This window comes from Mus caroli, chromosome 15 (assembly GCF_900094665.2).
Source record: "Mus caroli chromosome 15, CAROLI_EIJ_v1.1, whole genome shotgun sequence".
NCBI lineage: Eukaryota > Metazoa > Chordata > Mammalia > Rodentia > Muridae > Mus > Mus caroli.
Window position 1 is genome coordinate 75,480,021 of NC_034584.1, and position 14,073 is coordinate 75,494,093.

Here is a 14,073-nt window from a genome sequence, read left to right on the forward strand (position 1 = left end):
TGTGTGTGTGTGTGTGTGTGTGTGTGAGTGTGTACTAATAAGATTGAAAAGGCTACTTAACAGAAACATGGGTGTGGGGTCATTTACATAAACATGGACAACCAGTGGCAAGATCACAGCTACCACTAACTCCCTAGAGATCCTTGGGGAGCCCACATGAAGGAATGACGAACAACCCAAATGTCTGCAAGCCTTGTGTAGCTAATGAGAGCTCCTGAGCCTTCACGGGTGTCATAGCCATGTCCTACCTGGAAGACAGCGTTCCGCAACACTCCACCCTTTCACCTGGCTCTTATGTGCTCTTCGCTCCCTTCACCAGTATTCCCTAAACCTTAGAGGATATGATATCCCATCCCTGACCTGTCCAGCAGGTCCAGTTATTCGAGGGTCTCGAGGGGACCTTCTCCTAAGAACCAAATGGGGGGTAGAGAGAGATGAGAACCTTGTGCAATGAACGACACACACACACACACACACACACATACGGAAGCAGTCTGAGTAGCATCAAGGTCTCACTGTATTGAGAAATGCTCAAGGCTTAAATGCACAAGCAAAAGGGGAAGTACTTTTCAGCAGGAGGTGTGGGGCAGTAGAAATGCACAAGTAAAAGGGGAAGTACAAATACTTCTGAGCAGGAGGGGTTGGGCAGTGGAAATTTTTCTTTCGGCAGCTACACGGGGAAGCAGGAACTTGGTGGTATCAGAGTGTGGTCAGGACATCTGGCGCTGACTTAGGGCTGGAACATTCTGTGGTTGTTCTCGGAAAGGCGTGTCGGTGGCCCGCTTTTGACCCCTTTTCTTCTCGGGGGAGAGGCCCAATTCAGAGATCAGGACAATAGCATTGTCTTAATAGCTCCCAACACATCCCCTTTAGGGAGGAACATTCAACAGTCACGTATCCTCTTCACATTAACCAGTTTCAAGCCCCCAACATTAACCATCACCTACTGTGGAAAAGGAGCTTCTCTGATCGAAGCTGACCAGTGCTCGTCTCCAAGCAAAAACAGAGTTAGAAGGCAACTTGACGGATACGTGATCTCCGTTTTAGTAGAACAGAAGTAGTGTCCCTACTAGGGTTAATAGCCTCTCCAGCCAGTCTTTTGACCTGGTTTGCAGTATCTGATATGAATTGCCTCCTGTGGAACAGGCCTCAAATCCAACTGAAAACAAGAATGGTTGGTTACCACTCTCTAACAGTCATACCACTGTTGCATTGGTGGGTGTATCTTGCCTGACCGGTTGAGTGAGAGGACAACCTGGTCTACATAGAGAGTAGGGCTGTATAGTGAGACCCTGAAAATAATCTTTATGATCATCCCAACCCCATTCTAGTGTTATCAAAGCAAAGGACTTGCTGATTAATTCTTTCCCTTCTTACAGTTCCTTTTTTATTATTTATTTATTTATTGGTGTTTTGTGGTGGTTTGCTTTGTTTTGTTTTTTTGGGTTTTTTTGTTTTGTTTTGTTTTTCGAGACAGGGTTTCTCTGTATAGCCCTGGCTGTCCTAGAACTCACTCTGTAGAGCAGGCTGGCCTAGAACTCAGAAATTCACCTGCCTCTGCCTCACAAGTGCTGGGATTATTATTATTATTTATTTTATGCACATGAGTACACTGTAGCTGTCTCAGAGACACCAGAAGAGGGCATCAGATCCCATTACAGATGGTTGTGAGCTACCATGTGGTTGCTGGGATTTGAACTCAGGACCTCAGGAAGAACAGTGCTCTTTCTTTGTTTTGTTTTATTTTTCCAGACAGGGTTTCTCTGTATAGCCCTGGCTGTCCTGGAACTCACTTTGTAGACCAGGCTGGCCTCGAACTCAGAAATCCACCTGCCTCTGCCTCCTGCGTGCTGGGATTAAAGGTGTGTGCCACTAAGCCAGGCCAGTCAGTGCTCTTAACTGCTGAGCCATCTCTCCAGCCCGGAATCAGTTCTTTCCTTCCATCTTGTGGATCCTGAGGATTGAACTCAGGTCCTGAACTTAGCAACTTAGCAACAAATGTTGAACCTGCTGAACCATCTTGCCATCTTGCTGCCTTCTGTTTCTCCCTCTCTCCCTCTCTCCCTCTCTCCCTCTCTCTCTCTCCCCATAGACCAAGCCTTGGTTTTTCTTTTATATATATAGCTATTGATTTACAGAGAGAGAGAGAAAGAGAGAGAGAGAGAGAGAGAGAGAGAGAGAGAGAGAGAGAGAGAGAGAGATTGGCTAGCCAGAAATAGTTTTTTTTTTAAGATTTATTTATTCTTATAGCTAAGTACACTGTAGCTTTCTCCAGATGCACCAGAAGAGGGTGTCAGATCTCATTACGGATGGTTGTGAAACACAATGTGGTTGCTGGGATTTGAACTCAGGGCCTTTGGAAGAGCAGTCGGTGCTCTTACCCACTGAGCCATCTCACCAGCCCCTGATTTTTATTTCTTAAAAAAGCTGAATATTTCTTTTGCCTTCTGACTCTGTGTGCCTTCAACACTTTCGCAACAGTTTTCTGCTCCTCAATAAGGAAAGCCCGTTTGATCCTGTCACAGACGCACTTGGCCCAAATGGAGTCACCATTGTCCCTGCTGACAGGCTCCTTTGTCTTAGACAATCTCTTAAGGACTTTGGGTCTCACAGCTCGAACCCTTGAAGTCTGCCTGGGCACACCCTGCATGCGGATCTAGGTGCTTTCCTTACCTTCTTCGTATAAAAGGTAAACAATCCGGTTGCCAGGGTTTCAAGGCAGCCTAGTTTTATTAAAAGCTGTATTGTAGGAAAGCCTACCATGATGGACCATTCTGAGTGCCCCTGAGCCCCATCCCTGGAAGAGGAAAAGGAAAGGCTGTTTCTCTCTTTTAAGATCCTGTTTACCATATGTGTATGAAGTTTGGTATGTATGTATGTATGTGTGCCATGTGGCCAGCTGTGTGTACCACCTTCATGCCCACAGAGGCCAGAAGAGGGCACTGGGTTCCCTTAAACGGAACTCCAGATAGTTGTAAGCCATCACATGGGTGCTGAGAACCAAACCTGGGTCATCTGCAAAAGCAGCGAGTGAATGCTCTTAACCACTGAGCCATCTGTCCAGCCTCACCTGGTTTCATGTTTTACACCTGTTTGTTGCAGTGCTGGAGATGCAATGCAGAGCCTTGTGTGCACTACAACTGAGTTAGATCGCTAGTTTTGATAGTGTATTTCTAATGTTTGCTGTATTTAGATCTACAAATACAATCCTGTTAAGCTTGCTTATGGTATTCAGCACAGTGTGCAGGTTTGGAAACTAGGAGAAATAAGTTCATCATATAGCCTAGGTGTGTAACAGGCTACCTCATCTAGGGTTGCGTAAGGACTTTATAGAATGTTCACACAATAACAAAATTGCCCAATGCCTTTATTCAAATGTACATGCATTACTGCCTCCTCCCCTCAATCTCACCATCTTGTTTTCTGTAGCATGTATTGCCACCTGAGACACCTTGATATAGTTGTTGATCTGTGCTTATTTCCTCACTGAGTTGACTTCACTGTGGCTTTCCTGTTTAAAGCAGAACCCAGTGTAGCTGAGCATGGTGGTTCTGCTCCCTCTGTCCCTAGTGCTTGGGAGGTAGAGGCCAGCCCGGGCTACAAAGTGGGGCCCTATCTCAATAATAATAATAATAATAGTAATAATAATAATAAACCAAAAATTAAAAGACCAAGTAACATACTCAGGATAGTTGTTGAAGAATGGATAAGTATGTCCTCAGTATCTTAATTAACTATGGGTTTCTAGCATCCTTAGGAGGTCTGTAGACACATAGACCAATGACAGTTTTAGTGTGGGAGGTAGAACTTGGGCAGACACACACACACTGCAGGGCTCTCACAAGTCTCTGTGCAAGTTAAAACTGTGGTGGTATTCAGGATGTATTGCCCTGCTCAGCAAGGGCATCAATGACACACCGCATTACACACCAGCAAGTATTTTTTTTAAGAGGACATTTCAGGCCAGGCAGTGGTTGTGCACGCCTTTAATCCCAGCACTTGGGAAGCAGAGGCAGGCAGATTTCTGAGTTTGAAGCCAGCCTAGTTCCAGTCCTGAGTTCCAGGACAGCAGGGCAGGAGGGAGCCCATTTCAGGTAAAACCTTTTTTGTTGTTCTGTTGAGGGAACTAGAACACACAGGAAATTCAAGGGTTGATGTATTCTAGTCATAACTCCGCGAATTTAGGAGACAAAACAGCGGAGGGTTGGACTAATCATGGAAGCTTACAAAACGTACGTGTTCTGTAGCTCGATGGTAATGACCGGTAAGAAAATCAGAATGCCTCACCCGAACTCAAGTTCAGCCACTACAAATGTACTAATTTAATCCTAGCAAAACTCGGGATAGGAAATGGGGAGAAAGGAGGACCATTTAGGACTGGGTGGTTATGGGATTTACTATGGCATCCCCATCACCTTTCCTATGAGAAGATAAAGGCAAAGTTGCTGAATGCCTGCTCTGTTTGCTCCTGGGCCTCTTCTCTCCCTATCAAATAATTTCCCAATCTGAATTTGATAACGCAGACGGTGACCAGGCCTTGGTAAGCCCGGCCACAGGCCTCCAGGGAGACTGCCACACCGCCTGGCTCCGAAGCCGACCACGGTCAGCAGAAGGCCGGTTTGGAGTTTCGGGTTCTCAAAGACCAGCCCATGCCCCTTGCAACCACGGACTCGGGGGCAGCTCTGTGGATGTGGACCAGGGCTTAAGTCCTGGGGCAGAAGAAGGAAGCAGCCGCCGCCCCAAATGAAGGAGTCAGACCACAGGGCTTCCCAGAATGCGAGCACCATCGAGACCTCACGGACGTTCCCACCGGTTGGCTCCCTTCTCTCGGCCCCGCCCGGCCCCGCCCGACCCCGCCTCAATCACTCCAGCCTCCTCCCCAGCTGAGAGAGATGAGGGGTTTGGAGGGGGGGGGAAACCTCCGCCTGCGCCTTTAAGGGGCGTGACCACAGGCTCCGCCCCTCCTCCACGCTCGCGCCAATGAGGGGAGGGGTGCGGGAGGAGGCGCCTGGTGTGCGGGGCAGGCGGCGGAAAGTGAGCCGGTGCGCAGGCGCAGTGGTCACACGACAGATTGTGTGTTTCCAAAATGGCGGCGGCGATGGATGTGGATACCCCCAGCGGAACCAACAGCGGCGCGGGCAAGAAGCGCTTTGAAGTTAAAAAGGTTGGGCTCGCCAGCGCCTTCCTCAAGGAAGCTAGGGAGGCGCGGATATGGCTGGCAGGCCCGAGGAAGAGCTAGGCGCAGGGGAAAGGGCTTCATTTCAGGGCGTTCCTGGGACCGGGCACCAGGAAAGGAAGCCGGGGGGCGGGCCTAGGGTTGATCGGCATGCTGGTGACCCAGTGTCTGGGGCTCTATTAGTCTCGCTGGGGAAGCTGTGGGGCCAATTGCAGAGCTGCTTACTGAAATACGCGAGATTGACTTCGATGCCGGAGCCAAGCGCTTGAGCTGTCACTGAAGTGACTGAGAGGTGGGGGAAGGACAGGGTGGGGTGGGTGGGATGGAGACTCGTGGAGAGACTGCGGCGGGTGGAGGATGGGGCCGTGCGGAGAACCCCGGGAACGTGCGATGACAGCGCAGAGGGGCTCTGCCGGTGTTCTTGCTCCGCCCCTTCCTGGATCCTAGAATCTATTGACTCCGAGGGACCTGGCGTGGGCCCTCGATTGTATGGCGGCCTCCATTGGCCTCTAAACCCACAGTCAAGTGTAAAGCTTGGTTCTAACGAGATGGCTACTAGTTGTCACATAGCTTCTGCCACTCCAATGGTTCTCTAATGTCCCTGTACACTTCTAACACAAAATGATAATTAAAAAGCCTGGTGGGCTTTGTTTTAAAAGCAAGCCCAGAACTTGTGCCATTTAAGAAGGTGAAGTACTAATTGCTAATGACCTGAGAACAGAAAAACAAAAATATGAAACGTCCTTTTGTATGCCGTTCCCCTTCATAGATTGCTAGTCCTTTAAAAGTGTCGGTTCCTACCTAAGATTACACAGATATGTTCAAAATGAAGATCTTGAAGTGGGCAAGGTGTTTTCTTTTTATGGATTATTTTTGGAACGTGTCGCTGAGAATATCCCTCACCCCACCCCCTTTTTGTATCATCTCATTGTGGCCACTGCTGCTCAGTTACAGCCCGCAGCCATATTGAAGAATAAAAATGTAATGTAGAATTTACTAAACTCTTATGCTTGAATTTGGAAAGTCAAACCAAAGTAGTCCTTGAAAGGGATGCCCTGTCTAATATAAGAAGTCTTGGGTCGACTTACTAGAGCTAACAGAGTAAGAGTTTGGATATATGAACGTTGAGAACATCAGTTTACTTGGTAAGAGGAGAAGAAAATCGCAGTGGAATCTACTTTGCTTGCAGTGCTCTTGTAAGGTTTAAGTGATGACCTCGTTCTGTGTACTGAAACTGGGTAGGTAACTTGCTATCCAGCTTATCCTGTGATTATCCACTTAGTGGTCCATTTATTATCTTAGTTCAGTCTCTTCACTTCCCTGCCTCTGAGTCCAAAACTTCGTGGAGAGCCAGTGCTTATGCAGATTTTGAGTTCTTCCACAGCTGTCAGGGAAAGCTGTACAGTAGTTCGAGGTTAGACTTATTTAAAGCTAAAGAGGTGTTCAGAAAATAGTACTAATATTCTCACGTTGGTTTGGCTAGCTAAATTATTTTACATTATAGATAAAAAATTGAAGATACCCATGTCATCTTTCAAGGAATGGGGAAGTGTACACATGGTCTGCTGTTGTCCTCTGATGTAGTCCAAATAGTATAATCCAAAAACATCCTTTCTTTGGTAGGCCCTGTGGCCAGGGCGTTGGTAACTGAAGCTGCAAACTGAAGTCCTAATGAGCTATTAGATTACAAGGAAAATGCATTGTTTCCCCTCTTCTCCTTGCAGTGGAATGCAGTGGCCCTCTGGGCCTGGGACATTGTGGTTGATAACTGTGCCATCTGCAGGAACCACATTATGGATCTTTGTAAGTAACTGGGGCGGATGGGAAGAAGTTAAGAAGGTTACAGAAATGGCGGTCATCCTGGTTTGCCCAATTGTCTTCTATACCAGTGAATACTCTGTCTCCTGAGTTAAATTGTTTCTTAAAAACAATGTCTTAGCCGGGCGTGGTGGCGCATGACTTTAATCCCAGCACTGGGGAGGCAGAGGCAGGCGGATTTCTGAGTACGAGGTCAGCCTGGTCTACAGAGCCAGGGCTATACAGAGGAACCATGTCTCGAAAAACCAAAAAACCAAAAAACAACAACAAAAAAACCCAATGTCTTGGAGGCGTACCTTGCTCTCAGAATGAATTACTTGTTGTAAATCAGGCAAGATCCCATTTAAAATGAGGGTAGATAGAGTTGCCTTTTATTTCTGTCTTAGACAGCCATAAAGGCAAACTAGTGGAAGAAAATGACCTTTGAAGGTAGATAGTGTGGTACATGCCTGTAATCCCAGCATTTGGGAGGCAGTGGCAGGAGTATTGTTGCAAATTACACACCCAGCAGGGCTAAGATTTGAACTATAGTATTCTTACCTAAGCTAGTTTTTGTTGGGCAAGATTACAATCACAGATTGGAGAGATGGTTCAGGAGTTAAGAACATTGGCTGCCCTTCCAGAGGACCCAGCTTCAGTTCCCAGCAACCACATGCAGGCTTACCTTGCATAGACTATCACTTTGATTTAGTGTCATCTGCTGACTTCCAAGGTCACCAGACACACTCCAGTGTAGGCAAAACACCATACATAGTAAATGAATAAGTCAATAAGTTAGAAGTAAATTTGCAGCCAGCCCTATGTATTCTCAAGTTTTACATTTTCAGGTTTGAACAGCTTCGTGTCCATGGATGTGTGTGCGTGCATGCCTGTTATAAGTGTGTATCCCTCCCACTCCACATTTACACATGCACCCATGGGCTCTCAGCAGGTCTCTCAGATACTCCCAGGTCCTAACTGTAGTATCCCTTTATGTCATTTAATCATGGTTCTCAGTTATATCCATGTTAGTTACTGCCCTGACATTTTGTCTAGTACATAATAAAATTGCACTCAATATTTGCTAGATGAATAACAAAACCAAATAGTGGAACAGTATGATCACTGCAGCTCGGAAAGCATGAATCGGGGCTTGTGTGAGAAAGCACTTTGTGACATTTGCTGGTAGTCCATGGTGCCTCAGAGTTTCTTTGAACTTTGACCTTTTCATTGTGCTACAGTGAGAACAGAGCAGCAGCTGCCATGTTTAATATAGATGGGGGAGGGGCATCACTGAACCAGCCTGGAGAGTGGCCTGTGCCTCTGATCCTCATTTGGGTGCTTGAGTTTCGGGTAGTCATTGTCTTGGTTTTGTTTGAGACAAGGTCTTACTGTCCAGTCCAGACTGACCTGCAGGTTCTGCAGCTTGTGTTTCACAAGGGGCTTCATCTGGTTGCCCAATGTTCAAGAATACTTTGTAAATTCATTGCCAGTTTTCCTACGCTGCACGTCTTTTTGATTGTTTGTTTGTTTGTTTGTTTGTTTGTTTTTCAAGACAGGGTTTCTCTGCATTGCCCTGGCTGTCCTGGAACTCACTCTGTAGTCCAGGCTGGCCTCGAACTCAGAAATTCGCCTGCCTCTGCCTCCCAAGTGCTGGGATTAAAGGCGTGCGCCACCACACCCAGCTACTCTGCACATCTTGAAAATTGAAAACTATTAGGGGGAGCACATGAGTACTCCTAGCTAACCTCAGACTCACAGAGATTATCCTGCCTCTGCCTCCTCAATGCTGGGATTACAGGTTTTACCCACCACACAGCCATCCTCATCTTTTCCCATCTACTTGAAACAGCTAATGGCCAGTTAACCGCTTGAGGATGTGGCTGGCCAGGTTAGAAGCTGCTGCCCCAGGTCAGTGACATTCTTACCCTTGTGCCCACAGGTATCGAATGTCAGGCCAACCAGGCGTCAGCTACTTCCGAAGAGTGTACGGTTGCATGGGGCGTCTGCAACGTAAGGAACCATCTTTACCTATGAGTGGCTCTGCATGCATTGCTGCTTTGCCGCCGTCTTGAGAGTTATTAGGGGAACGAGCAGCTCCCCTCTCTCCCAAGAGGCTGCAGACAGGAAAGCAGATTCACATCCTCTCAGTAGTTACCTTTCCCTGGACGAACAGTAGGCATTAAAAGAAAGATTAGTTTGTCTTACTTACTGAGTTGACCTTTCCTTAAGCAATGTGTGCAGTATTCAGCCACCCTCAGGGGTTGTCTTCAAAGCCTAAAACAGTCTTGAGAGGGTCTGTGCCTTCTCAACAGACCGTTTAAGGCCATGTCTGGGGGAAGAGATTTGGTAAATGAGTTGAATATTAAGTTCTCAGTTCTCTGTGGGTTTTAAGTTAGATTTTGGTGCATGGTTGGTTCGTGTGTGCATGCGTGTGCGTGTGCGTGTGCGTGTGTGTGTGTGTGTGTTCCTGCCAGAAATATTTAGCCCAGCTCTGTTGGACTAAATGTATATAGCATTACAGGGTTTGACAGCTATGGAGATGAGACAACAAATATATTATTTCTAGCATGTTGAAGATCCATCTATAGAGCTGTTGTAGCCTTAGTTACAAGAGCTAAAATTGCCCTGAGCAGTCAGGGCAAGGATGCACAGCTTCCATCTTGACACAAGGAATCAGGTTCTGGAGTCAGCCATCATCTGTTGCTGTCTTACTTGCTAGAAAGAACATCTAACATCTCTAATCCTGAGTTCTCTCGGGTAAAAGATGGCTAATAGTGAAAGTATAAACAGAATAAATGATTTAACTCTTAAAGAGTGTTTAGAGGCCCAGTGGGATGGCTCAGTGGATGAAGGGCCTTGCTGCCAAGCCTTAGGTCCTGAGCTCGGTAAAAGAAGGGAACTGGCTGTCTTCCTGACACATCTACATACCTACAATGAATAGATGTTTTAGAAGTACCTACAGTGGCTCCCACAACATAGCAAATATTTGATAGGAAAGCTAAATGAATAAAGTAAGTAAGTAAGTGGGGAAGAGAAGCTGAATGGGCTGCAGAAATGGCTCAGCAGTTAAGAGCACGGACTGTTCTTCCAGAAGCCCTGGGTTCAAGTCCCATCACCCACATGGCAGCTCACAACTATCTGTAACTCCAAGATCTGACACCCTTACACAAACATACATGCAGGCAAAATGCCAATGCACATAAAAATAATCATTTAAAAGAAAAAAAGAAAGCTAAATGAGGGGTCAACAGTTACAGGCATAGACTGCTCTTCCAAAGGACCCACCTCCAGTTCCCAGAAGCCACCTTAGCACAGCGAGCCACTCACAACCACCCATGATCCAAATTCTGTGGCCCTTCCTAGTGCCCAGTGCTTTCCTGGTGGCCTTGTGGCTGTCTTCCTGCCCACTGTTCTCCATCAGACCCTTCTGTATGAAGGGAAAGGGGGAACCTGCTGAGGTTCTTCATGGGCAAAGCTGCTTCCTGTCAACCAAGCCTGACAAGCAGAGCTCAGTCTCTGGGAGCCCCACTGTAGAAGAGACCACGTTACACAGGGTTTCCTCTGGTCTCCACAAGCACCCTGTGAGTGCTCTGCATAGTTGTGCCCACAAACATAAACACAAATAAATGTAACTTAAAATTTATTTATTTAGGCATTCATTTGTAGCTTTACCTGGCCTGGAACTTACAGAGATCTGCCTTTATCTGCCTCTGGGTCCTAGGATTAAAGACATGTGCCACTACTGGCTTTTATCTAAATTTAAGAATTTTTAACCAAGTATGGTAATGTATGCCTAATCCCAGCTTTCTGGAGGCAGAAATGGGCAGATTCCCAAGTTCAAGGCCACCCTGGTCTACAGAGCAAGTTCCAGGTTAGCCAGAGCTACACAAAGAAACCCTGTCTTGAATTTTTTTTTTCTTTTTTAATGAAAAGTGTAGATGAAGATAAGTTTATAGCCTGCCATAAAGGAGAGCCCGGTGTGCTGTGCCAGAGCCTTTATACTAGGCTAGGGTGCTAATTTTGAGTGTTGTATGAACCAGCTCTGTGAATTAGACAAGTCATTTGTCTGGGGTTCCATTTCCTGTCTGTAAAGTACAGATAGTAATATCTGTCTTGCCCCCTTGCCGGGGTTGCAGTGGGCTTGCATGAGGTAATAAGTGTCAACATCTTCTGTATACTTGGCGCTGTAAATGTGCCTGTGTACATTTATCATCTGCTAAATACACCCATTCCTGCATTGTAAACTAAGAGGGAGAAAGATGGAGTCCACCTGCCCCGAAACCTCATTCACAGGCACCTTGCCCTTGCTCACAAGCTCCTCTGAGATTATTCCCAGGTTCTGTAGGATGCTTGGCAGGGAGATGAGCGCCAGAGACAGGTGCCTTCCCTGTCTTTGGATGAGCTGTCCCCAGTACCTAGACATGGTGGGAAGTGTCTCAGCTTCTGCCTTTTGGAAGTCCAGAGGGGTTTGTTGCCTTGTTTCTTAAAAGCAGGGTCTGGAGTCTGAAGGGACAGAATGTTGTAGGAAGTTGTTGAGAAAGGACAGTGGCCTTTTCCCACCCTTCAGGACCTCCTTTCTAGTCCTTTGCTCCTGAGTCAGTTCTTAGCAGTAAAGGCATGTTACATGTTCTTGTTGGAAATACCCTTGCCCATAAGGGTTCCAAGATGTCATGTGGCGTGCTGCCCTCTCTCTCACCCAAGGCTGCTCTCTGACCTGTTGTCGTTCCACTGCACAGTCCATGATTGGTGTTGACAGTAGGTGGCTGTGGTGCCGTGTAACACCTTTCTTCTCTTTCAGCATGCTTTTCATTTCCACTGCATCTCTCGATGGCTCAAAACGAGGCAGGTGTGTCCGTTGGACAACAGAGAGTGGGAGTTCCAGAAGTAGGTGTTTCTACTCTGTTTGGGGTTCTAAGTCTGGGTTTTCTGGTTGTGTCGTTCTCCTGCTGGCCTCAAGCTGAGAGCAGCTGGAGTGGTGGGACATCACCCTCAACCCCCTTGGTGTCTTTTCTCTTTGCTTTTTTTTTTTTTTTTTTTTTGAGACAAAATCTCTCTCTGTAAGTAACCCTGGCTGTCTTGGAACTTGATCTGTAAACTAGACTGGCCTCAAGAGATCTGCCTGCCTCTGCCTCCCAGGTTATGGGGCTAAAACCCAGTCCCACCATACCTTATTTTTAAAAAGGTAAACAGGAGCCGGGCAGCGGTGGCGCACGCCTTTAATCCTAGCCCTTGGGAGGCAGAGGCAGGCGGATTTCTGAGTTCGAGGACAGCCTAGTCTACAAAGTGAGTTCCAGGACATCCAGAGGAACACAGAGAAACCCTGTCTCAAAAAAAAAAAAAAAAAAAAAAAAAGGTAAACAGGGATTAGCATTTCACAGGCTGAGTCTTTTCAACCTGCTCAGTCTATCAAAGTGGAAAATATGGGAGTCAGAAATGATTGGTCAAGCATTTCCAGGACTAGAGGGTGTAACTCAGTGCTAGAATACTTGCCTGTGGAAAGACCTGAAGTCAGTCCTAGTAGCACCAAAATAAATCGATGAGTGCCCAGCCCTGATAAGTTCCACGGTGTTGGGGGTATGGTGGTATAGGGGTGACTGCCTTAGGACTTTGGGGTTCCTTCTCCCTTTGCCTTCCCAGAGCAGTGGTCACAGATAATACCCACCAAAACCACTCTTACTGTTTGTTTGTTCCCTTAGGATAGGAAACTGTGACCCTCCTGCTTTAGCCTTGCAAGCCAGGTCAGGTGCCTCAAGTGCCAAATCCTTTTGGCTTAGCACAGCTGACTGATTGTGATATCAAATTTATAGCTAATAGATTACATTTTTATTATTAAGCAAAGCGTGATAATGTATGCCTTTGATCTTACAACTGAGTTTGAGGTCAGCCTGGTCTACAGAGTAAGTTCCAGGATAGCTGGGATACACAGAGAAACCCTGTCTAAAACTCAAAAATTATGTGTTTAACAGGTTTTATGGTTTTACTCTCCAGCGTTCTAATGAGGTGACTTGTTCTGTCTTCCAGGTATGGGCATTAGGAAAGACTCTCCTGCAAGGCGTCCCCATCTGTTACTCGTCTAGTGACTTCCTGTTAATTATACATTAGATAGAACCATGGTCCTTTTCCGTTCCTTTGTTTTTGGAGTTTGGTGTTCCCGCAGCCATATTGTATTTTGTGTCAAATAAAGCCTTTCAGTTGGAGGTGGTTGCTGTCTCGTGTATGTGGAGAGTGAGCTGAGGAGGAGCCTCTTCAGAGCCAGAAAGGCAGCCTCGAGAAGTGCTCTGTTCTTGAGGAGAACACACTTGGCCCGTGGGTTCATCTTCACACGGTTATGAGGAACCTTTCAGAGTCGGGAGTGCGGGTAACTGGCACCTGGAAACCCCTCCAGCTCTGTCCTCCTCCTGAGATAGCACCAGGCAGGAATGAGGAAGAACATAGCAGCCTTGGACCAGCCAGGTCTGCTCTGGGCTTTCATCTCATGATGGAGTCTAAGAACGAGTGACTGGCATCAAGTGGGCACAGGAAGACTTTGTAAACTCTAAACACTACAGGGTTAGCACTGACTGTGAATGACATGCAGCAATCTCTAGAACAAAAGTTGACAAAAAATTTGTACTGTGTAATCTTGGCTGGCAATAAAGTGATCATAAAGTTCACTTGAAAACCGATGTTTGGACAGTTTGCATATATGCCTGTAATCCCAGGTACTTGGGAATTAGTTAAAGATCCTTTGAGTCCAGGAGACCTTGTTTCTAAAACAAATTCTAGTTTAGGGTCTAGGGGGTGCTGTAGCTCAGCTATAAGGCCCCCGTGTTCAATTGCTGGCATAAATTTAAAAAAAAAAAAAGGTAGAAATTGAATTAGCAAGAGTTTAAGTTTTCTTTAAACATGCTGGCCAGGGCCGGGCAATGGTGGCACATGCCTTTAATCCCAGCACTCAGGAGGCAGAGGCAGGCAGATTTCTGAGTTCAAGGCCAACCTGGTCTACAGAGCGAGTTTCAGAACAGCCAGGGCTATACAAAGAAACCCTGTTGCCAAAAAAAAAAAAAAATGCTGGCCAGGGAAGGAGCGGCCATCCTGATGCTGGTGCAGTGGCTGTA

At 46.6% G+C, this 14,073-nt stretch overlaps 1 protein-coding gene across 1 annotated transcript; it reads left to right on the forward strand.

Moving 5' to 3' along the window:
- The first annotated feature begins 5,046 nt into the window (after positions 1-5,046).
- Rbx1 (ring-box 1) lies at positions 5,047-13,177 on the forward strand. Its single transcript, XM_021183450.2, has 5 exons — positions 5,047-5,164; positions 6,901-6,979; positions 8,916-8,986; positions 11,775-11,860; positions 12,998-13,177. Exons 1-5 carry the CDS (start codon positions 5,087-5,089, stop codon positions 13,008-13,010), a joined length of 327 nt encoding a protein of 108 aa, XP_021039109.1. The 5' UTR covers positions 5,047-5,086; the 3' UTR covers positions 13,011-13,177.
- Positions 13,178-14,073: the final 896 nt, after the last annotated feature.

Excerpts from the sequence above, each read along its gene's own strand:
- Rbx1 (XM_021183450.2), top strand. The coding sequence starts at position 5,087 with ATGGCGGCGGCGATGGATGTGGATACCCCCAGCGGAACCAACAGCGGC. Across the intron at positions 5,165-6,900 it reads AGCGCTTTGAAGTTAAAAAG|TGGAATGCAGTGGCCCTCTG; the intron begins GTTGGGCTCGCC and ends TTCTCCTTGCAG. Across the intron at positions 8,987-11,774 it reads TTGCATGGGGCGTCTGCAAC|CATGCTTTTCATTTCCACTG; the intron begins GTAAGGAACCAT and ends CTTCTCTTTCAG.